Here is a 25,253-nt window from a genome sequence, read left to right as displayed (position 1 = left end):
AGGACAGATGGTAGCAGAGTGGGAGTAGGCTCCCTTTATCCTATGAACACAATTAGATAACTATCAAATCATCCTATATACCTCAGAAATTGACCTGAAAACTGGTAGAATAAACTCCACAACTAAAGGTAGAGAAGAGGCCACGTGAAGGTAGGAAGTGCAGAGATGCGGTATGGGAGGGAAACAGATCATGACTGCTGCAGTGGGGAGGGAGGCAGGGTCTCAGAGAAGGGCAAGAGACAAACTAGCACACAGGGAGTACAAGGGAAAATGAACACCCGCCCCCCCCCCTTAGCAATTGCCTTGAGAAGTGAGAAGGGCCAAATTTCATAATTTCCTGAAACTTCTGGGGCTTAATGCCTGGAGTTTTTAAGATCAGAGGACTTGGCTGGGTTAGAGCCCAGAGAGCACTGTGTAGCTCCTGGAGCGAAGGCAGGCAAACAATCCACAGAGTGTGGAAATAACGATCCAGAGAGTACCTGGGGGTTATCTGCTCATCTCTGAGCACATCCCAGAGAGACAACATTCACGAGAGACCACTGCAGGAACAAAGGAACTGGCTGGCCATTTCCCTCCCACACCCATCAGCATAAGCCCAGGGTCAGCTGCAGGAAGCAGCGCTGTACCCACACTCACTACTTAATATGCTTAGACCAAGTCCCAAACCTGTACCCCAGCGGAAACCCCCCCTCCCCAAGTCACACTTGCCTCAGTCCTAGCACAGCAGTTCCCTTCCCCCAGAAGACCAGTTCAAACCCCTGCTCAAACTGTACCTCCCAACATGGGAATTTGCAGCTTCTGTTCCAGCTGCAGTGACAATAGTCTCATGTCACGAACAGACCAGAGCACACCTAGTCAAAATCCAGGAACCAAACCATGCCCACAACAGGCAAAGAGAGCTTCTGCAGACAAGTGGCCTGAAAGATAAAGGGGCCGGAACAGAACAGCAGAGCACAGGCAACATACAGTGGAGACACTCTCAGAAGCACCAGGCCCTGGGAAACAAGGGACACTATATGGCAGGACACTACGGGACCTCTTCTTTGTAAGACCATTTTCTTCAAGAACAGGAGATGCAGACTTTCCCAACATACAGAAGCAGACACTGAGACTTAAATAAAATGAGAAGACAGAGAAACTTATCCCAAATGAAAGGAGAGGATTTATGGACACGGCTATAAATCTAAGCTGAACACATATAAGTAACATGCTTGGTAAAGAATTTAAAGTAAGATCATAAGGATACCCACTGGAATTGAGAAAGGAGTAGAAGATTTGAATGAGACCCTTAACACGCACAGGAGTAACAGAGCAGAGAGAAAAGGTACAATAAACGAAATGACAAACATAATGATGAAATGAATATCAGGATAAGAAGCAGACGAATGAATTAGTGATCTAGAAGAGAGAGTAATGGAAAATAATCAAGATGAACAAAAAAGAGACAAAATAATTATGCAATAAGAGAAAAGATTTAGGGAACTCAGTGACTCCATCAAGTGTAATAACATTTATATTAATGGACTCCTAAAAGAACAGGAGAGAGAAAAGGGAATAGAAACCTTATTTGAAGAAATAACAGCTGAAAAACTTCCCTAATCCAGAAGGCACAGAGAACTCCCATCAAAGTCAAGAAAAGCAGATCCACACCAGGAAATATTGTAATTAAATTGGCAAAATACAGTGATAAGGGGAAAAAAAATTTAAAAACATGAAGATGAAAAAGACAGTAACTTAAAAGGGAAAACCCATAAGGCCAGCAGGAGATTTTTCCTCAGAAACCTTCCAACCCAGAAGAAAGTAGCACGATATATTCAAAGCACTGAAAGGGAAAAATCTGTAGCCAAGAATACTATCTCCAGCAAGCATATCATTCCGAATAGAAGGAGAGATGAAGAATTTCCCAGTCAAACAAAAACTAAAGAAGAGTGTGACCATTAAACCAGCTCTGCAAGAAGTATTAGGAGGGACTCTTAGAGTAGAAAGGAAAGACCAAAGGTGACAATATAAAGGTAGGAAACAGAAAAGCAGTAAAAATGAATATTTCTGTAAGAAATCAGTCAAGGAACTCACAAAATAAAAGGATGTAAGATTTAACAACATATACCTAAAACATGGGGAGGAAATGAATGGATTCCAACATAAAGGACCATTCATTTAATATAGACTGCATATGCAGAGGAGGTTATATATAAACCTAATGGGAATTATAAATCAAAAACCACTAATAAACATGCAAAGAATAAAGAGGAAGAAATCCAAATATATCACTAAAGAAAATCAGCAAACCATGAAAGAAAAACATGAGAAAGGATCAGAGAAAAACCTGAGAAACAAATATAAAACAAGTAGTAAAGTGACAATACATATCTATCAATAATTTCTTTGCATGTAAACAGATGAAATACTTCTATCAAAAGATGCAGGGTGACAGAACAAAAAAACAAAAACAAAAACAAAACCCATCTATATACTGCCTATTAGAGACTCATTTTAGACATAAAGTCACCTGTAGATTGAAAGTCAGGGAATGGACAAATATCTATCATGCAAATGGATGTCAAAAGAAAGCCAGAGTAGCAATACTAATATTAGACAAACTAGAGTTTAAAGAAAGACTATAACAAGAGACAGAGAAGGACGTTATATAATCATAAAGGGGATAATCCAACAAGAAGATATAACAACTGTATATATTTATGCACCCAAATACATAAAACAGCTAATAAAAAACACAAAGGTACTAATAAAATAGTACAAGAATGGCAGGGGACTTTAACATTGTACTTACTTCAGTGGATGAATCACCTAAACAGAAAGTCAACAAGTAAACAATAGCTTGGAATGACATGCTAGAACAGATGGATTTAACAGATATACTCAGAACATTCCACCCTGAAACAGCAGAATATACATTTTCAAGTGCACATGAAACATTTTCCATAACAGATGATATATTAGCTCATAAAATAAGCCCTCAACAAATTTAAAAAGATCAAAGCATACCATGCATCTTTTCCTACCATAATGCCATGAAACTAGAAGTCAATTACAAGAAAAATATGCAAAGAGCACAAATATACAGGAGTTAAATACCATGCTCCTAAAAAATAAATGGGTCAACCATGAAATAAAAGAGAAAATTCAAAAAGTAAATGGAAACAAATTAAAATGTAAACAGAATGGTCCAAAACTTTTAGAATGCAGGAAAAGCAGTTCTAAAAGGGAAGTTTTTAGCAATACAGGTCTACTTCAAGAAGAAAGAAACATATCAAATAAATAACCTAACAACCTAACCTTACACCTGAAGGAGCTAGAAAAAGAAACAAAACCTAAAAGGAACAGAAAGAAGGAAATAATAAAGATTAGGGGATAAATAAACAATATAAAACTAAAAACAAACAAAAACAATGTATCAATGAAATCAGGAGCTGGTTCTTTGAAAAAAAAATCAATAAAATCAATAAACCTCTAACCAGACTTATCAAGAAAAAAAGATAAAAGAATTCAAATAAAATCACAAATGAGATGGGAGAAATAACAACCAGCACCACAGAAATACAAACTATTATAAAAGAATATTATGAAAAACTGTATGACAACAAATTGGATAACCTCAAAGAAATGGATACATTCCTAGAAACATATAAACTACCAAAACTGAAGCAGGAGGAAATAAAAAATTTGAACAGACTGATAATAACCAGCAAAGAAACTGAGTCAGCAATCAAAAAAACTCCCAACAAACAGAAATCCAGGACCAGTGACTTCACACGGAATTCTACCAAACATTAAAAGAAGTCTTACTACCTATTCTCAAACTATTATAAAAAGTAGAAAAGGAAGGAATACTTCCAAATTCATTCCATGAGGCCAGCATTACCCTGATATCAAAACCGGATAAACCACTACAAAAAAAGAACTCCAGGCCAATATTTGCAATGAATACAGATGCCAAAAATCTTCAACAAAATACTAGATCCAACAATTCATTTAAAAAACAATATCACTCACCATGATCAAGTAGGATTTATTCCTGGGTTTCAGGGATGGTTCAATATTCACAAATCAATCAATATGATCACATCAATAAGAGAAAGGTAAGACCCATAAGATCTTTTCAATAAACACCAAAAAAAGCCTATGACAAAGTATAACATTCATTCATGATAAAAACTCTCAACAAAGTAGGTTCAGAGAGAACATAATTTAGCATAATGAAGTCAGTTAATTTTTTTTTAAGATTTTATTTATTTATTTGACAGACAGAGATCACAAGTAGGCAGAGAGGCAGGCAGAGAGAGAGAGGAGGAAGCAGGCTCCCTGCTGAGCAGAGAGCCCGATGCGGGACTCGATCCCAGGACCCCGAGATCATGACCTGAGCCGAAGGCAGCGGCCTAACCCACTGAGCCACCCAGGCGCCCTAATGAAGTCTATCTATCAAAAACCCACAGCTACCATCATCCTTAAAGGGCAAAAACTCTGAGTTTTCCTCCTAAGGTCAGGAATGAGATAAGGATGTTCAATCTCACCATGTTTATTCAACACAGAACTGGAAGTTCTAGCCATAAATGCCAGACAACAAAGTAAAAATAAAAAGCAACCAAATTGGTAAGGAAAAAGAAAAACTTTCAGATTGTATGTTTCTATATATAAGGAACCCAAAAGACTCCAGCAAAAAACTGCTAGAACTGATCAACAAATTCAGTAAAGTTGCAGGATATAAAAACAATCTGCAGAAATCTGTTACATTTGTACACACCAATAATGAAGCAGCATAAAGAGAAATTAAGAAAAAAAAAACCCACTTACACTGCACCCAAAATAGTAAGATACCTAAGAATACACTTAACCAAAGAGGAAAAAGTACTGTACTCTGAAAACTACAAAACACTGATGAAAGAAACTGAAGATGACACAAAGAAATGGAAATACATTCCATCCTCATGGATTGGAAGAAGAAATACTGTTAAAATGACTATACTACCCAAAGCAATCTATGCATTTAATGCAATCCCTATCAACATTTTTCACAGATCTAGAACAAAGAGTTCTAAAATTTGTATGGAACCACAAAAAAACCTGAAGAGCCAAAGCAATCATGAAAAAGAAAAGCAGAGCTGGAGGCACTTCAAAAATCAAATAACAAGGCATAACTTCAAGTTATATTACAAAGTTGCAGTGATCAAAACATAATGATACACAAAAAACACACATTGATCATGGAAAAGAACAGAAAACCCAAAATCAAACATGCAATTCTATGGTCAATCTTGGATAAAACAGGAAAGAATATCTAATGGGGGAAAAAGAAAACCAAAATCTCCTCAACAAATGGTGTTGGGAAAACTGGACAAGAATGTGCAAAAGAATGAAAATGGACCACTTTCTTATACTATACACAAAAATAAATTTAGGACGGATTAAAGACCTAAATGTGAGACATGAAACTATAAAAATCCTAGAAAAGAGCACAAGCAGTAACTTCTTTGACATCGGCTGAAGCAACTTTTTTCTACATATGTCTCCAGAGGCAAGGGAAACAAAATCTTGCCATTTCCAATCACATGGAGCAATTATGCTAAGTGAAATAAGTCAGAGAAAGACAAATACCATATGGCTTCACTCATATGTGGAATCTAAGAAACAAAACAAAAGAGCAAAGGTGGAAAAAAGAGAGAGTCAAATCAAGAAACAGACTCTTAATTATAGAGAACAAACTGATGGTTATCAGAGGGGAGGGTGTGGATTAAGGAGCGCACTTGTACTGATGAGCATGGATGATGTATGGAAGTGTTGAATCACTATACTGTACAGCTCAAATTAATATTACATTGTATGTCAAGTAGCTGGAATTAAAAACAACAACAACAAAGGGTGCCTGGGTGGCTCACTCAGTTAAGAGCCTGACCCTTGGTTTCAGGGGATGTCATGGTCTCAGGGATGTGGGATGGAGCCCTACATTGGGCTGTGTTCACTGTGGAGTCTGCTTGAGATTCCTTCCTCTCTCCCACTGCCCCTCCCCAACTCTTGCAAGCTCTCTTCCTCTCTCTCTCTCAAATAAATAAAATCTTAAAAAAAAAAAGACAATAACATATAAATGCAATGTAGGCACAGTACTCTAAGTTCACCTGTCCTTGTTTAGCAAAGTTAGAAATGGACACTAAAAAGTAGCACTCTATTTAAGAAAGTCATAAGTTGCAACTATTAATTTTCCATAGACACCATTTAATAAGAGCAAATTATTAACTTTAGAAATGCAACTCATATTTCATTCTAACTTATCCACTGTAAGATTCTTCTAAATATAAGAACTTCTGGGTTAGAATATGATTTAATTCATAAAAATCCAATTTATGCCCTTTTACTGAATTTCAAGTTATCGGGAACTTTAGGTTCATATTTAGGATACAAGCCCCACCTCCATCACTGACTGAAGGTTACACAGCTGGTGACAGAACCAGTCTCCAGAGTCCCAGTCCAGCTTCCTTCCCCTGCTTCCTCTCTCACATGGTTTCCCACAGAGACAGCAATAATGCCAATGTCTCAATTTAACTCCTAATAGGGAATAATGTGCTTCTCCTTCAGGATCACTAGAATCAACTCAGCAAGTCGTGCAATGGAATAATGCTTGTCTATTCCTAATAATTATATCCGCATGGCCTAAGTGCAAAAGCCAATTTAAAAATCAAATGGCAAGGCATGCTTCTTACGAGACAATGTGAGAGACGTTGAAAGTGCTCTGTCAAGTCTTAGGAGAGCATTCAACTTGCCCCAGAAGGGAGAGCAGCCTTGCCATCATGTATGTGGGAGTCTGAGGTGAACAAGATTATGCTCTGATAATCCTGGCAGCAATAAACAAACACCATGTACAGACATGACATCTATACAGAATCTCACTGAAAGAGCAAGGCGTAACTGTGATTGAAAATTTTAAGGGTAGCAGTGTAAGATGAGGGTGTTTCAGGTGCTCAGAAGGTATGAACACCAAGGTCATTTTAAACAGGTTAGATTTGGGGGTAGAGTGGAGACAGCTGCATTCTCACCTTCAAGGGACTCTTCTACAAGGAAAGCTTCAAAATCTATGTAGAGACTTGAAATGGAATTACAACACACTCATTTGTTATTTAAAGGTTCCGACTATCTCCAAATTTAACTCTACACAATAAGACAACCTTATCAAGACAGGCAAAATTTAAATAGATGATAGGTAAAGACTATAAATAGGTGATATGTAGAGGTTTATACAGACGGCTTGGCATATTGTGCTGCTCTGTCACAGGGGGGCAAGCACACAACCAACTGGGACTTTCAATCTCTCTCTCACTAGCTCCCTCTAATATTTGTTTCCTAGGATCAGAGGAAGTAGTGAAAATCTCTGTGAAATGTTCTGTAAATCCTTTCTGGGTCAATGAATTCCCTAATTACTCTAATCATTTGATAGGATTTGAACCTCTTAGAGATTAAGCAGTCTTTTTTTTTTTTTTTAAAGATTTTATTTATTTGACAGAGAGAGAGAGATCACAAGTAGGCAGAAAGGCAGACAGAGAGAGAGAGGGGAGGAAGCAGGCTCCCTGCAGATCAGAGAGCCTGACGAGGGGCTCGATCCCAGGACCCCGAGACCATGACCTGAGCTGAAGGCAGAGGCTTTAATCCACTGAGCCACACAGGCACCCCGGGATTAAGTAGTCTTATTTCTTCCACATTCATTAAAAAAAATTACAGAGCTACTGGACACAGGAAAATAACATAGAAAGTGAAAATTCTTCCATTACAACTCAAATGCTCCTTGCCTAAAAGAAACGACATAACTTATCCAACTCCTTGAAATATTTGCGTCCTGTGGAGTTAGTAAGAACTTCCATGAAATATATGTTTCTAAGACTTTAAAAAAAGTTCAGGAAGACCTCATGTCCTTGTCTTACTTACACAGTTAGAAAAAGGCAATGAAAGGTAATCTGAAGAAATTACATAGCTCACTCCAGTACTCATACCATCAAAAAAGAAGTCAAATTAATTCTAGCAAGGAAATTTTAATTCTTAAATTCACCAACAATTATTTCCTAAATATGATTTGTTTCTTAAAATATTCTCTGTGTACAGGGGCGCCTGGGTGGCTCAGTGGGTTAAACCTCTGCCTTTAGCTCAGGTCATGATCTCAGGGTCCTGGGATTGAGCACTGCATCAGGCTCCCTGCTAAGCAGAGAGCCTGTTTCCTCCTCTCTCTGTCTCTCTGCCTGCCTCTCTGCCTACTTGTGATCTCTGTCAAATAAGTAAATAAAATCTTAAAAAAAAAATATTCTCTGTGTACAATAGAGCAAACACAAACCTATTGAGTAAGGCATATTTCTTGCACACATAACAAACCCAAATGGGCAAGCAAAGTTTGTTTTCTGACCTTTGATGGGATGGCACTCTATTAAACTAGGAATATTTAGGTTAAAGGAATGGGAATAAACCTTCCATGAGGGCTGGGACCTTTATATCTATCACTAACTCATTACCGGCATCTGGAACATAATGTGGCACACAGTAGGCCTGCAATATCTGTTGACTAAGTGAACAGATTATATCAGCGTGTTCCTTCCTTTGGAGTACTGGGGGAAAGCAGATGCAGTACAGTAATATTGGCCAGGCCAGAAAGTGTGTATGTGGTTTTAGGAAACTTCATAAAAATCACTGCTAAAAGCTGATCTACTAGCTATCACATCAATGATATTATCACTCATATGAGAAGCTGATATAAGAAGCTGATGCATAAAAATAAGTTTGACTCAGCAATTAATTCCTCAGCCATTGTGTTTCATTCTCACACATTTTCAGAATCTGCTCAGATTTATTACTGACAACAGTCATCTCTTCCACTTGGCTTCCTGTCCTTCTCATCACTCTGCCGCCTACAGCAACTTATTCTGTTCCCAACACGGCTCAGGCCAAGGTGACCAGTGACCTCCAACTACCAAGTATAACAGACACCCGACTGTTACAAAGGCACCCAACACAGGGAGACACCTGTTCCACTCTCTCCTCTTTGCTTCTGCAACACTCACTCTCCCACTCTGGCTGTTGCTTTAAAACTTTGCCATTTCTTCTCTACCTGACACATACGTGTGTGGGTGCCCTAACCTTGGCCTTGTCCTCTTCTCTCTCTATATCATCTGTCTGCTCAATGTTCACCTGCTCCAATGGCTTCAAGTAGTATGTCTCCAACTCCCATTTCCCTCTTCTGAGCTCTAGTCCGAAAGGTCTTCGGGGTATCCTGGTACCACTGGAAACCCAACATAACTAGAATAAAAACAACCTTCATTCTTCCACCCTGCAACTTTTCCCTTCTTGTGTTTCCTGGCAGTGATACCACATCCAGCCAACTGAGCACTTGAGGACAGTGCCTGTCCCTCATCCTCATCTAATCCTTCCTTCTGCTCATTGTATCTCCTACTTTTCTCTAGAACCATCCACTTCTCTCCCTTTCCACTATACCACCTTCTTAAGGTGTGTAGACATGGTACATCCTGCACCTTATTTTCTCCCCCCGACTAGTCTCCTCATATCCACCCTTGCTCCCTTCCAATCCTGATCTTTCAAAAGTGAAAACCCTTAACCAGGTCCACAGAGCCCTCCATGACACTGTCTTCATCTCCCTCTTCAAATATTTCTTGTGCCATTCCCACCACCACCACCTTTTAGTAGGTCTTTTAATAAAATTAGTAACAAAGAATGACTCAGGAAAACCTTAAAATATGCTATACTCTGAAAAGCCTCACACACAAAATCCACAGACATTCCAAATCAAATGGTTTTTGTTTGTAATTTAAAGCCAGTCCTCACTGTTCACATTTATCAAAAGAAGTTTTGAAATATCTTTTGTTACTATGTGGATGTGAACAGTTTATCATATGATTCAAAGTGAAAAACTGCTTATTCTTGTTGGAGAATGTGACAAGGTTCCAAAGGTCCAGCATTTTCCAGATTAATGTTTAAGAAAAGCACGGCACAAGGGAATCCAAATTTTTATTCTCCCATGTGGAGAGGTTAAAAAACAAACAAAACCCCACATACATAAAAGAACACTTTAACAACAAAAACTGAAAAGCCATCAAATCAGAATAACAGATAACACTCTAAATAATTTTGGTTTTATGCCCTAATTTTTCTCATCTCATTAAAGACTTGTGAAAATAGCTTCCCAAGTGAAACCAGTGGCTAGACTAGATTTTTGATAACCACTATTCTAGATAAGAACTATTTGTTGTTTTAAAGATAGCTTTTCAAAAACTCTCTTGCATGAAAGAATAAAGTATTGAGAAAGGAAAAAAAAAAAAAAAAAAAAAGCATCCCCTAACAACTGAAACTGCTCAGAGGTTCACAGTTAGACCCTAATATTATTAATTGGTAAAGACACACGAGTGTCCAGGCCACTTCTGTTACGTTGGTTATAATCCATCTCACAGAACACCTACCTCAGTTCAGGTGACTCTGAGACATGATAAAGTGAAACAAAGCAAGGCTACTTCATGATTCTATTTAAGCACAGACAAAAACAAGGGTATTGTGCAATCCACAAAATGCCACACACCCCCTTCTCTTGCTAAATGAATGCTTCTTCTTTACCCAATCATAGTATTGCCCCACCTTCTAAAAATATCCAATGTAGAGCAAACCCCCTATTCCTTGGACCTAGCCACAAATCACACAACCAAAGTCCAAACTATTAAATAGGTTTTGCCAAATGCCCTTTTATGGAGAGACCCCACAACTGCCCATGGTCTACATTCTCTCTCACTGCAAACAGTAATAAACCCAATTTGTTAAACTACAGGTGTGTTTCCTGGTGGCCTTTGACTGAAGGGCACTTAAGGTACCAAAGAGTTAAATTATTTTAAAATTCTCATAATCTCAACCACTTTACAGCATATTAATTCCCTACACACACTAAAGTAAACTAATTTTATTACTTATATCCTTCTAATCCTTGTCTACATGTATATATTGTGTATTTTTGTTACTGAAATCACTGTACATGCCATTTTATTCCACTTTTATTTGCTTAGTATCCCATTAATTTTAATGAATAAATAATATCCCATCATGATTCCATTTTTAGATCATTTCTTCTTAGAAAAACAAAAGAGTAAGAAGAGAATACATACCTTGCTCCCACCAATAACCTACCTAAGCTATTCAAGACCACCCTCATCTAACCTTAAGTCAGATGCACTCAAATTCCTCTTTATCTGATCTCTTGGCAAAGAAAACTGGAGAGTTACTGTTTTTAAAGAAGAGAAGTATGAAAGAGCACCGGATTAGGTGTCAAGAGACCAGAGTTTAGGCATGCTTCAGTAAACAATAGTGTAACCTCTGGCTAGACATTTTCCCACTGAATCTACTTCCTTCTCTGGCTGGTCCCTCGCTGTCTCTTGCAGTCACAAAGTCTGGGTTCCTGTGACTTCCTTTTGGGGAAAGAGCCACGGGACAGGCATTCCCATGACTGGGGGAGGAAGAGGGTAAGGCGACAGCAGCCACGCCAGGGCCTGAGCTGCTCCCACTGCCCTGACTGGGGACGACTGGACCTTTCCCGGGGACCTCAGAAGCCTAGGCTGCAACTACTCTTGCAGCACCTGTCACCTGGCAGAGAAAACCAAAGTCATCAAGCAGTCCGTCGCTTAACTGAGTTATGTACACAAGACGACTGGGACTTTTTCTCTTAGCTGTTCAGGATGCGCGAGCCTGGAACTGGTAGAACAAGCGCAATCACTCAAATTGGGGGTGCCCAAATCACTACCAGGCTTGTACATAGATTAGGATCTCCCTGAAAGGCCTTCTTGTCCCAGCTTGTACGGAATCATCCCCGGACAGGGTTCCCCAGTCCAGTCTGCACCCACACACCCGCAAAGTAGACCACAGACCCCCCGGAAAGATGGTGCCCGGCACCCGCTGTTCCTCACGCCCACCTGACAGCCACACCCGCACCTGCGCCACCTCCGCGCCTCTGCGCCCTCCCCTAGAGCTCACTCACCGGCGGCGCCTGCTGCGCCAAGGCACAGGTTGCAGCCGCGGTTAGGAGGACTAAAGTTACGCGACCCCAGCCCGGCATCTTCCTAGCCGCAAAACCGCTCCAAAGGCCGCGGGCAAAGGCTGTGAGAAAAACCACCTGGGCTCCGGGAAGGCAGCGCCCCGCCGCCGCGTGACCAGCGACACGGGACCGCACCAAGCGAAATGGGGGGGGGCCGCGAAGGAAACGGGGTAGGAAGAGTAGGACGGGGCTTTTCGGAGTTGCGGCGAGTATAGAAGGAAGAGGGAGCCTTTCAGGAGAGAGCGCGGAACCCCAGGATAAGAGTCGGCGCTCACGTTAGGGCTGCGATATTGGTACGGCCCCCCCTCACGCGCGCAGTGGTTGGGCCGAGCCTGAGCCCCGCCCAGGTGGGTGGAGCTCAAGAAGTTTTACCCGGGTCGTGCCCTGTGGACATCCGCGCTCGCAGCAGAATCGTCGTCCGCGGGCGACGCGGGGGCGGGAGGTCCCGCTCCACTCTGGGCCTGGTGCCGCCTCTGCAACGTCCCCAAACGGCCCAGGGCGAGGTGTGCACTCGGGCCACCTCGTGCCAAATGTCCATGAAACGGACCCAATTCACAAGAGTCTCAAAACACGGCGGCATGACACGCGACCCCGACCCAACTTGGCCCTCTGAGGAGAGCAGACCTGAAGTGAGTGAGCTTGTTCGTCCAGATCATGGAGTCACTGGCCGTGCTCAGATGTCAGGGGCAGGAAGGGGGCTGGCGGGGATCTACCAGGGACGCTCCGAGCTCTGAATTACCCATTTGGATTTTCACCGCAGAGGTGACCAAGTCACAGAATTTAGATTTCAGTTACTTGGGCTCAGACAAACAGGTGGAATGACCAGGTAGAACTGCCAACTTTCCTTCACCGATGTATTCAGCCATTGGGCAGCTGCGTTATTTCATCTAACTCATGAACCTTTAGTTTGGCAGAACTGAGGTAAACCCTGGAGGAGGGTATGTATTCAGTGTTAAGCCTGCACCTGAAAAACAAATAGATTTAATTGCTTGTCATTCAGGCCTTCCATGGACTTGATCGCCCTGTTGGATATTACTTAGAAGTCCAACAGGAAACCTCTCGGTCGAGATCGCAGTTTCTGGTTGTCTCTAGGACATCCCAACCAGCATTGTTTTAATGCTAAATGAAACTTAGCAAACCATCACCAGAATCTTCATTTATTTCTTTTCTCCTGTGTGTTTGAAATTATAATTTTACCCATTTCTACTACTTCCTTATAAAAATCAATCTTTTTGCCGGAGATTGGGAAATGAAAATTTTATTGTGGGCAGTAGGTAACAGTCAATCGTCCTGTCAACCTTAAGATAACCAGTTAATTTTCCAGCAAAATAAATTTGTTCAGAATAGCAGTTTGGGACCTTCAAACTGTGCCAAACCATAGGCAACTTGGGAGAACAAAGAGGGGCTTGTTTTTATAGAGGAAAGGAGAAAGTTGGGAGCTTTTTGGATCAGAGTCCATTGAAGGAGAGAGCAAGAGTTCCCTTGTGGCAACTTCTCATTGGCTGAGTTGTTACTGAGACAGTAGGACATCTTCCTTTCTATTACTGTGGTAGTAAAGTAAACTTACTATTGTGGAAGGTACAGATAAGCTTTTTCCTATTGGGGTCCATAAAAGATGGGAAGTGGTGGTATGTGAGAAGTCCCCCTTCAGGGCTTCCTAACACCATCTTAGATGGAATTTCCTTTGCTCATTTTCACACTTTCTTTGAGGAAGTTTGACTTTGAAACATCTTACATGCTTAAAGTGGCTCCCGATTCAACAGTAATCAAGCAGATCATAGAAATGTTCATTAACTTAAGAAATATTTACTGTCAGCCTACAATGTATAAGCATTTCTTCAGACACTGACTGAGGTTAAGCAGGCAACGAAACAGACAGAAAGTCCTTCTCACATGAGGCTTACATTCTAGATGAGAAATGGACAAGAAACACAATATATAAGAAAATTTATGCATTATGTTACAAGGTGATAAATGTGGTGCAGAAAAAGCAGTGTAAAGGGGATCCAGAGTGGGGAGAGTCACAATGTTAGATACGATGGACAGGATAGGCATTACTGAGAAAATGAAGTCTGAGCAGAGATTTGAAGGAGGTGAGGGAGTTCTCCTAGCAGATGTCTAAGGAATTGTTCAAGGCGGAGGGAGCAGCTAGGACAAAGGCTTAAAAAAAAGAGAATGCCTGGCATATTTGGCTGTAGCAAGGAGGTCGGTGTAGGTAGATGAGAAGTAAGAGAGGGAAAAGAAGTAGATGAAGTCCAAGTGGAAAGGAGAGTAAGGCAGATTATATAGGCCATTACCAGCCATTGTAAAGGGCTTCACTCTGTGAATATATTGAATTATCTTGGACCTTGAAATCAGTGTGCAGACATAGAGGATTCCCCTCTTTTAGTATATAAATAGCTATTCGGTTTGAAGATCGCTCACTTTAAATACTATTGAAGGCACTTTAAACATGTCACCAACATATTTTTTTCCCTATGAGAGGATGATTAAGTGGTCTAGCAAAATCAGATTCTTTATCCAGAAAAGAATTATGTCAATTGGCATAAAATTCTTGGGCACAATTTTCACATAACTTTGCATTCAATTTTCAAAGGCCTTTTATATGCTGTTGTTTTCAAATTAAAAAATTTAAATCTACTTTTTTTTTAAGATTTTGTTTATTTATTTGACAGACAGAGATCACAGATAGGCAGAGAGGCAGGCAGAGAGAGAGGGGTAAGCTCCCTGCCGAGCAGAGAGCCTGATGTGGGGCTCAATCCCAGGACTCTGGGATCATGACCTGAGCCGAAGGCAGAGGCTTTCACCCACTTAGCCACCCAGGTGCCCATAAATCTACTTTTCCAAAATATACCATTTTATGCATTCTTTCTTACATATATTTAATTTTTCCTACTCCATTCTTAAGTAATAGAAGTGTGCAGAAAGTCAAGGTGAGGCATGTGGTCATAGGAAACTTTGGCATGCTTTGTGGCACACTGACATATTCATAGAAAATGACATTTAAATGTACAAATAAATGACTATGTTGGTGGGAAGCGTGATTCAAATACTATCTTCGCAGCAAGCATCAAGTCTAAGACTTGGATAACCTGTTTAGTATGCAAGACTAAGCATCAGTAATCAAACTGTTTATCAGAATAGCTGAAGTTCTTGGCAAGCTGTCGACCTTTTTAAATCTCCTACTAACATTCCTAGGTTTCCGAGGTGGAGCCTTGATTTAAAATCATTGCAATCTAACCACTCCACCCTAAATGAACTCTACTGCACATAGCACCACATTACTCAGAACAGGTATGGCTTGCTTTAATAAAACTGAATATTCAAAAATACAAGAAATATAATGTTTCAGTTCAAAAAATAAACCTTTTACACGAGTATTTGCCAGTAAGTTGTTAATTTAAAAAGGGCTTCCTATACTTAAAACATAATCTGAGTTTCCAAACTTAGACTATTGTCCATCTTTTCAGGTAGGACTAGAGAGAATAAAAGATGTGGAAAATGGGAAATCAGAGGTCATGCAAAATTGCTACACAATATTTTTTTCTTCAGTAACTTTATCACACTAAAAAAGATTTTACTTGCTTTATGTTTTACGTGTATATAGAAAAACATGTTAAATCATTAAATTCAGCTCAAGGCATTGTTACACAACTACATTGTTACACAACTACAAACTTAATGCTCACACTGAATCAAGTTGTCCCTTCTTATATGTCAACATAAAATAATCGTCTTAATAATCCTTCACTTTGCACATATCTTTCATGTCTTAGCAAATCTTACTAAATGTCTTACTAAATCTCTGACACCTCAGGCATGTTAGTTTGAAGACCTACTTTAAAAAAATCCTTTTGTCCTATTTCCACTTTCTTTGATAAGACAAGATTCTGACCTGAAAATTATTTAATTGAGCTCAAATCCAATAATCTCTTAATATTTTTGTTCTTGTTCTTATTTCATATTCTTATATAGTTTGCTTTTACATAAGCCCTTATAGACACCTATTTAATGTTCCTGCCAGTTGTTTCTCTTAAGTTTGTGGTAAATTCAGATATTCTCACAATACATTTTGAGCGCTTACACTAGGTGCTGGGTAACTAGTGAACAAAAGGCCCCTGCCTTCCTGGGGCTTTTAGTCTTGTGGTAGAAAAAAAGGATGATGGAGGGGAAAATGTAAATCAGATGAGTATCTTGAAAACTTTCAGTACATTTAGATTACTACTCTCCATACTCTCATCTCTGGTTTAATACTGTAGATGTTTCCCCAACCTCAGTTCCACTTCTCCAGTATGCAGCAGCCACATGAGTTGGCTAAACCATATCCTTATCCTTATCTCTGGATGTGGGCCCTGGTTGGCCTGACACTAAAGCTGCCCTGTCCTTGCCACAGTGCTTGGCTCCGGCCTTAATCATTTAGAATCTTGAATCCAACAAGCCATTTTCTGAAGCTCAAGATTTTGCTCTATGATTGAAGTTGTCCTTTATCTTCTAACAGGAAAAGGTTAGCTAATAGTCCTCATTGCTGCTGGCATTCATGCTGTGAACCTGAAGGGACATGCCTAAGGAGGAATAGATACTTTGGACAGCACAGAGGAGAGATGGAAAGAAACTGGGTCATTATGACATTGTTAAGCTGCTAGATCTACCATCTACCAACTGTCCAACAGTTGGACCCTTCATTAATGTGAGCCACTACTCTTCTTTATTATTTAAGGTAGTTCAAGGTGGTTGGCTTGCAAGTTTGTGTCTGAGAGCATCCTAACTGATGCATGCATTAAAACAGGTATTGCTACCTTCTCAAGAGCACAGGAGGATTTACTGTAAAGCTATAATGCTTAAGTTTCAAGACTTTCACTTGCTCAGGCCTCTTCTAAACCTTCTACCTAATTTCACACTAGTAATTTTATATTCTTTTCCTCATAAAGAGGACTATCCAAATTGTACAGGCTTCAGGCTTCAAAAAAACCTGCATCCACCATCAGGTGGTCTGGGGAGAAAACATCCACCTTCTAACTCCTTCAATTCACATGTCCCTAGGAAAGGAGTGCTTTACCTAATTGGTAAATACCTGGAAAGGTCACTGCACTCATGTGGTCTGGCCTCTCTGGCTCTCTCACTGAGAGTTGCTTGCTCATGGTGGTGAGCTCACTGCAGTAAGCCCTGGGTGACAAGAGTGGAAAGGGAAGTAGTTGCTGCGTTGGACCACATCTTTCAAACATGGCACTTGTCCAACAAAATTTAAAAACACTTTGTTCTCACAAAGGCTATGACAACTGAAGAAAGCATCACGAAGGACTGGCTGTAGGAGATATGGAGAGAAGGCAGTCAAGGACCGGAGTCTTTTGTAAGTACTTGCACCTGCTACTCCCAGCCCAGCCTCACCTTCCCCTGTTCACTACCCCATGTTAGAATCTGGCTGTGCCCCTGGGATGCAGTTTGCATTTGTCAAGGGACTAAGTGCATGAATACATTTCAGAGGAGAAAGACCTGGGATCCCACTTCTGCCTCAGGTCTAAGTGTGTTCCCTATTCCAGTTTACTCAGTAGTAAAGCTGGTATCGATCCCCATCTAATCCATATGTATATTTCTCAGTTGTTTTTACCTTGGAAGGTGAGGAGAATGATTATCACCCTGAAATAACAGAAGTCAGCAATAGCAATTATAGTAATAATTTATGTATAAAAAGTACTACATGACCAACTGAAAGTACCAAGCAAATCCGAAGTGCTGTGAAAGAAACACATGTGGTAAAATATAAATTCCTGATCTCAGGGAGTTTCCAACTGAAAAAGAAAATAGCACTAACATAAATACATAACAAGTTATGAAGCCAATCACAACTCAGATATATTTTATGTATTTTCAGTTATTAGATTGAACCATATGAAATCACCATTTTTGTAGGTTAAAAATTAATCAAACATCAACATTTTCACATGGCCAACCTATTATTACCAACAACCAACATATTCACAATTATTTGACTTTAATTGGAAGCTGGTGCCATCACACTGCAGATATCTATAGGCCTCTACTTGGTCCTGCTACTCCTCACCCCTTGGAGATTTTTCACACCTGGCTCCCTGTCATTATTTCTGATGTGGTTCTCAATATTCTTGGTGATCTCAATATTCACAAAAAATAATCCTTGTAATACTCCAGTTTCTTGACTTCATCTCTTGCAATGTCCTTGGCCTCTATTTTACCTCAAATACCCAATTCCACATTGTATCTTAGACATTGGAAATTTTACTTCATTTTGCTTATAAATACCACTGTCCTTTGATTTTTTTTTCCTCACTGGCACATCTTGAATATTCTGTTGGTTTCTTCTCATCAACTAACCTCTATATGTGGGGTGGCCCAGGCCCAGTCTTCAGGTATTTTTTCTTCTCTTCCTATGCTCATTTCTTATGTGCTCTCAACCAATATCATGTTAATGCCTTCTCTAGTTTGATGACTCTCAAATTCATGTCACCAGCTCAGACCTGTCCCCTGAGCTCAGACTCCTATCTGTCTTCTCAACATCATCCACTTGGAATATGTAATAGGCATCTTAAGCTTATTATGCGTAAAAATGAACTCTATTTTCTCTTTACCAACCCACACTGTCCCTATCTCACTAAATGGCAATTTCATTTTGTAGTTTGCTTAGACCAAAGATCTTACAGTTAGTAAGTTACCTTTAACTTTTCTCTTTCTTACCACATACCCAGTACACCAGCAAATCCTTTTTGGCTCTACCTTCAAAATATATTTGGAGAATCTGATAACTTCTTACCAGTTCCACTTCTTTCTTGATCCAAGTTACTCTCATCTGGATTATAGTAATAGTAATTGTAATTGGTATTCCTGCTTTTCCCCATCATCAAATCTCCACACAAATCAGCTTATGTCACTCCTCTCCTCAAAAGCCTCCAGTGACTTCCTTCCTCACTCAGAATGAAAGCCAGTGTTCTTACCATGGCTTACAAGGCCACTTGGGATCTGGCACACCTGCTACTTCTCTGATCTCTTATCTCTCCAGCTTTGCCTTTTTTCATGATGTTCTAGCTAAATTCATCTTCTTTACAGACTTCAAACATGTCAAGTAGGCTTCACTTGAAAAGCTTAATACTAACTGTTCCCTCTATGTAGAATGTTCTTTCACAGATACCCATGTCATTCATCAAAAGCTGATGGTCCTTTATTAGGGAGCCTTCCTAAAGCATCATATGCAAGACTCCACAGGTATTCCTTATCCTCCTTTTTCCCACTTAACCTGACTCCAACATCAACACCACCTGCTTCTATACCTGTTTTCTTTTTGTTTTGCATCTGTCTCCTGAGGGCAGGGATTTTCTTATGTTTACTGCTTCGTCTCAGCACCTAGAATACTGTCTAACACATCATAGCACTCAATAACAAATATTTGTTTGATAAACTAAAAGAACTGCATTAACATCATCTGCCAAGTGGTGTTTAAAATAACGTAAGCATCACCAAATTACAAATGGATTTTTTCCATAAGTTTTTTTTTTTTAAAGATTTTATTTATTTATTTGAGAGAATGAGTAAGAGAGAGCATGAGAAGGGAAAAGGTCAGAGGGAGAAGCAGACTCCCCGCAGGTATGGGAGCACAATGCGGGACTCGATCCGGGGGCTCTGGGATCATCACCTGAGGCCAAGGCAGTCACTTAACCAACTGAGCCAACCAGTTGCCCCTTTCCAGAAGTTTTTAAGTTGGGTGTGTGTAAATCAATATGCATTTTCCATACAAACATGAAGTGCTGCTATTCTTCCCATCTATGGTTGAGAAATCTGAGACTTAGGGTAAGTAACTACTTAGGTTTTCTGATTTTAGGTATACCTAACCACTATAGTAAATTCCCAGGCCAGGTCGCAAAACCATAAAAAAAAGTCCATAGGTGACATATTCTATAAAAAAGAACTATCATGGAAGACACTGTTATCCTTGAAGTTATAGCCCTTTGTAGTCACTCATGGGTGAATACAGGCTACTACATCCCATTTCTTGGAATCCTGTCAAAGCCAAAGCTCAAAGTCTCCAGGATTTGGTAGAAACCTTTAGGTGAGAGTGAGCTTGGTACTCATTGGTCTCTGATGTTCCTGCTTTCCCTTTGTTTGGTATCTATAGATTACTTTCTTTTATGTGGATAAGTGATGTTTCGAGAGATATTTACAAATATTTTATCTAGCAAATTGTTTTATTAAGGAGTACCATTTTACTGAAAGTAGAAGCCCTGGTGCTATAAAATCAAGGTTAAACTCCCCCGCTTCCCTTGGGTTTAAAATGAGGTGAAAAAATCCCAGAAAAAAGAGAGAAAGAAAGAAAGAAGTCAGTACATTTAGTACTTGTTAGTTTTTAACTCTATGTAGTTAAATGGTGGGGACAGCAGCACCATTCCCCTCAGCTCCTGGGTAGGGGCTGCAACAATGGTGGGAGGAAAAAGAAGAAAGAGCAGTGAATGTGTTCTTAGACATGTGAGATGACTTTCATCTTTCATTTCTTATTTATATCACATCGCAAATTGATCAGTTATTTTCTAATATTAAAGAGAAAACTCTGATCTTGTTTACTATTAGAACTGGGCAAGACGTGGAATTTCTTAGAACTAATGTATTAATTATATAGGAAAATGTTAGTATTGAATAGAGAAATGGTATTTTATGTTCTATGAATGCAGTAACTATTAAGTAATGTATTAAAAAGAATAACTTATTAGATTTAGAAATAAAACTAACTTCAAGAAAATTAAATCTATTAATAACAGAGAGGGCTTGGAACTGAGAAAGTATATTTCAAAACATTTTAAATGAAAAGTATACTGGTAAAGGGATGCTCTTGGAGGGTCATTTAATTTCAGAAGAGAGTGGAACAAAAAGCATGTTTAACCCAGCTGGTCTGTTATTAATTTATAAAGTTTTTTTTTTTTTAATTTATTTGACAGAGATCACAAATAGGCAGAGAGGCAGGCAGAGAGAGGAGGAAGCAGGCTCCTCGCTGATAGAGCCCAGGGGCTCGATCCCAGGACCCGGGATCATGACCTGAGCTGAAGGCAGAGGCTTTAACCCACGGAGTCACTCAGGCGCCCCTGGTCTGTTGTTAATTTAAGGTGGAGTAGATGATCAGCAGAGCCAAGAGGACAGAATTTTTTTTTTTTTTTAAAGACTTTATTTATTTATTTGTAAGGGAGAGAGTGAGAGCGAGCACAGGCAGACAGAGTGGAAGGCAGAGTCAGAGGGAGAAGCAGGCTCCCTGCGGAGCAAGGAGCCCGATGTGGGACTCGATCCCAGGACGCTGGGATCATGACCTGAGCCAAAGGCAGCCGCCCAACCAACTGAGCCACCCAGGCGTCCCGAGGACAGAATTTTTTAAGGCAGATCAAAGAAAGGTCACAATAGCGTGAATGCTGGAGTCAATGAAACTGAGATGGGAGACTCCATGAAGACAGGACTACTAGCCAGATTTCAGAAGGGTTGCGACACTGATGAGGAGCAGTGCAGAACTGCAATGGTAATGGGTATGGATGGTATGTGCTTCAAAGACTGAGCTGATGGGTCAGGATAATGAGAAGTTTCAAAACTGATACTTGGGGCCATGGTATATGATCCTCCAACTCTGGGTGCACTGGAATGAGCGCTGAATTCAACATGGAAAAAATCAGAAGGGGCATTCTCATGAGAGAGTCAAGAGAAAATTTGTCTATTAGAATTTTTTGCTTACCCTTTTGTTAAATGATTAAATCTTTGTCCATTTTCCTATATTATGGAAAGGGCACGCTGGTTTGAAATGAGGCTAGAGTAGGAAAAGGAACATGGAGAAACAAAGTTGGTCATCACAGGTAGAGAGGCAGAAGCAGCAGTAATGGGATATATTGAAGGCCTTCTACAGAGGATTTTTGGACTAAAAATGAAGAACAAGGGAATAGGCAAGAAGGTTCTGTTTCTGTAGACAGATAGGGAAATTATTTGTCTACACAACAATAGGAAACTGAAATATTCCTGCTGCTGTGCAAGCTGATTTAAACTAGGATTTAGGGTTGAGGTGCTGTAGAACAGCCTAGGTTGGTCTTAAGTCCACTGTTCTTTCCTAAGTAAGCACCACATTTGAGAAAGTCATTTTATATATACAGGTAATATCAAGCTGAATGAAGGCTGGTGGGCTGCTAAACTATTATCTTAATTTTAAGTTCTCCCAAACCTAGGTATATCCCTGGGCTTTTTCAGCTACCAGTTAAAAAACAAAGCATAGAAACAAAAAACCTTGGTGGAATATACATAGCAGAATAAAAAAATAGGTACTAATACTTACACCAACATAAGGAATAATAAAGAAAAAGAATAAATAAGACATTAGAAGCTTAAAGCATTGCCTATTTTTTTCCATGTGATTGACTAGTTATACAACTTAACTTTGTCGGGTAGTAGTTAAGGAACTAACAGAAGTCACGACTTGATTCCTTACCTTGGAATCTACTTATATTTAGGTTTTCACCTTTTTAAAGGAATTATGGAGGTGTGCTTTGTTTTCTTTGTTCTCTTCCTTACAGTTCCACTTAGTTTCTAAGGACCAGAATTAGGAAATTGCATGATGGAAAAATAAACACAAGTAGTGCTACACCCCTTCTTCTCTACTAGCAGCACTCAGAACAGGATTGCAAAACCTCATTAGATTTGCAAAACATGGTAAGAAAAATAAACACCTAGAGATCTTAATTTGTAAGTCCTGGTTATGCTCTCTGAAAATCTATCCTTTATGAAATACAAGGGCAGCACTGAAACACAAAGCTAAATGGAAAGATGGCATGTTGTTTCTCCATCATAGAAAATAAATCTCAGCAATACTTAAGAGAAACAGTCCAGTGGCATAAAATTAAACAGAAATACACCAAATAGCGTCAGAGGCTTTCTGGGGTGAAGTGAATAGGAGATGTCGTAAAACAAAATCTGCCATCAAAAATCAAAAAAGCAAAACAATCATAAAGTTCCCTTAATGAAATATGAATATTTATTTTAAAAATTAACTGTAAGCTAATAGGTTGGTGAGGAAAGAGGAATTGTGGAATTTTTTTTTCACATTTTGTTTTTCATCTTTTCATTAAATGTAATGGATTTCAACAGGAGTGAGCCTGAAAAAATTACAGTGTAAGTTACCTGAATTAAGGCCCTCAGGCTAATATTATAATGCCATTTTAAAAAGGATCATGAAGAGAAAGTCACAGTATAAAAGCTATCCTGTCTTACTCATTTGGTTAATGAAATGTGGTAGAATGTTTTAATATGTTCTTCTGTGTCTTAAGAGTTTAGAATAACTGAAAAAATATAATTCCTGCTAGAACAGTAAGTTGGAAGCCATAACTGATTGACATCTGGACTGGGAGTGACCCAGGAATTGCATGGTATTTGGATAGTACTGGGCCATCAGGTATGATGAGTTCATTTTCAGGAATTCAGGCCTATCTTAAGAGGTATAAATATATTCATTTATTTTAATGATCAACTTCTTTTTAGAGAATGTTAGAGTTTTGTGTCTATACCTAGGAAAGCCCAAGCAGGTCCTTAACTGGGAGAGGAGAGGGCAAGAAACTAATGAGAGGTTGAGCAGGTCATGGTTGATGGAGTAGCTTGTGCTAGACCAGCCCTCTCACACACACGAAATTAAACTTCAGATAAAATATTAAAAATTATCTAAAGGCAATGGAGAATGACCAAAAACATGCAGAAACTCGAGAACTAGTAAGAGGGGAAACATATTTTTAACATTTTTTCAACTTAAGGCAGACGCAGTGCCACTAAGAATAATTATATAGAAAGCTTAAGTCATTACTAGTTGAAGAATCAGAGTAGAGAGTTCAGAGTGACCAGAGTCTGGAAAGTGAGAAAGAAATCCTTAAGAGGAGAGAGCCACAGAAGATATGAGCCACACTGCCCAAATCTCTCACTGATCACTGAACTCCACATCCTTGGGACTGACTTCAAGAAGCTGAGCTAAAACAAAAAGAACTGAACAGATATTTCAACTGTTGCCTACCATAAGGGAGACAGAATTTGGAGCTTCAGATCAACCAAGTTAACTGCCTACTAAACATAAAAAATCACTCTTCAGAACAACAACATAGAATGCACAGTTTCTACAATGTTTTATTCACAATGTCTATGATATAATCTCATGAGATATATGAAGAAACATACTCAAAGAACCATCAGTGGAGACGGACTCTAAGATGACCCAGATGTTGGAATCAGTAGACAAGAATTTTTAAGAAGCTATTATAACTCCACCCCAAAACAAAGAAATAAATGGATAGAAAAGCAGTAAATGGATAGGAAATTTCAGCAGGAATAGAATCTATTAACAACAACAGGATCAAATAGATTCTAGAAATGAAAAATAATATCTTGAGATTTAAAAATCACCAGATGTGTGTAACAGCAATTTGGAGACAGTTAAAAAAGTGAGTCGGTAAACTTGAAGAAAAGAACAACTGAAATGATCTGAAATGTAAGCAGTCAAAAAAATATAGGTGTAGGGGAGCTTCTTCTTTGGTTATTGTTTTTTATCATATATAAAGCCTTTTTGACATGGCTACTGGACTGGTAAATCAGTGGAATGCTTGACCAGAATCCATCTTGACTTTGACAGTGCTTTAAACAAAGTTTCACGACATCCTTTTGTACAAGAAGAAAAATGTGGACCAGACGACAATATTTAGATTTATTATTGTTGACTCCTGTCACTCTGCCAGATTGTCTTCAGTGCTGTAATAAGGGTTGGAGTCAAGTGTAATGATAGAAATTGGGAAGAACATTTATCTATGACCTGCGATTTTTTCTTGCTCTCCTCCTTCAGTAGCGCATAAACTCCATGAGGGCAGGCCGTGCTTATTTTTAATCTGTATCTTCCCAGTTATCAGGACCTGAAATTAGTTTTACTCTCTGAAAAGGACAAGACCTGGGGGAGCTTGAGGGTGAGCCTGGTGACAGGGAATCCAGGAATACACTATGTTCTGAAATTGAGGCAGATAGAATGAATGCTTGTTCCAGGGAAAGCAGTCAGCTGGCAGATGGTCTCAGGTACCGAGCTAGTGTTGGAGGCAAGACTTCAATCTCTTGAGGGTAGTGTTTCTCAAAGTATGTTTCAGATCATTTGCTTCAGAATTACATGGAGTGCTAG

The 25,253-nt window shown here is 39.4% G+C and overlaps 1 protein-coding gene across 1 annotated transcript in view; it reads right to left on the bottom strand.

Annotated features, from left to right (window-relative positions):
- Positions 1-12,338, bottom strand: part of ASAH1 (N-acylsphingosine amidohydrolase 1) — a 48,566-nt gene extending 36,228 nt beyond the window's left edge. The window contains exon 1 of the mRNA XM_032329271.1: positions 12,017-12,338. Coding sequence (XP_032185162.1) covers positions 12,017-12,094 — 78 coding nt within the window. The 5' untranslated portion in view covers positions 12,095-12,338. The remainder of the gene's footprint in view (positions 1-12,016) is intronic.
- Positions 12,339-25,253: the final 12,915 nt, after the last annotated feature.

This window comes from Mustela erminea, chromosome 21 (genome assembly GCF_009829155.1).
Source record: "Mustela erminea isolate mMusErm1 chromosome 21, mMusErm1.Pri, whole genome shotgun sequence".
NCBI lineage: Eukaryota > Metazoa > Chordata > Mammalia > Carnivora > Mustelidae > Mustela > Mustela erminea.
The sequence above is the reverse complement of the archived record's forward strand: the minus strand, read 5'-3'. Positions and strand labels throughout refer to the sequence as shown.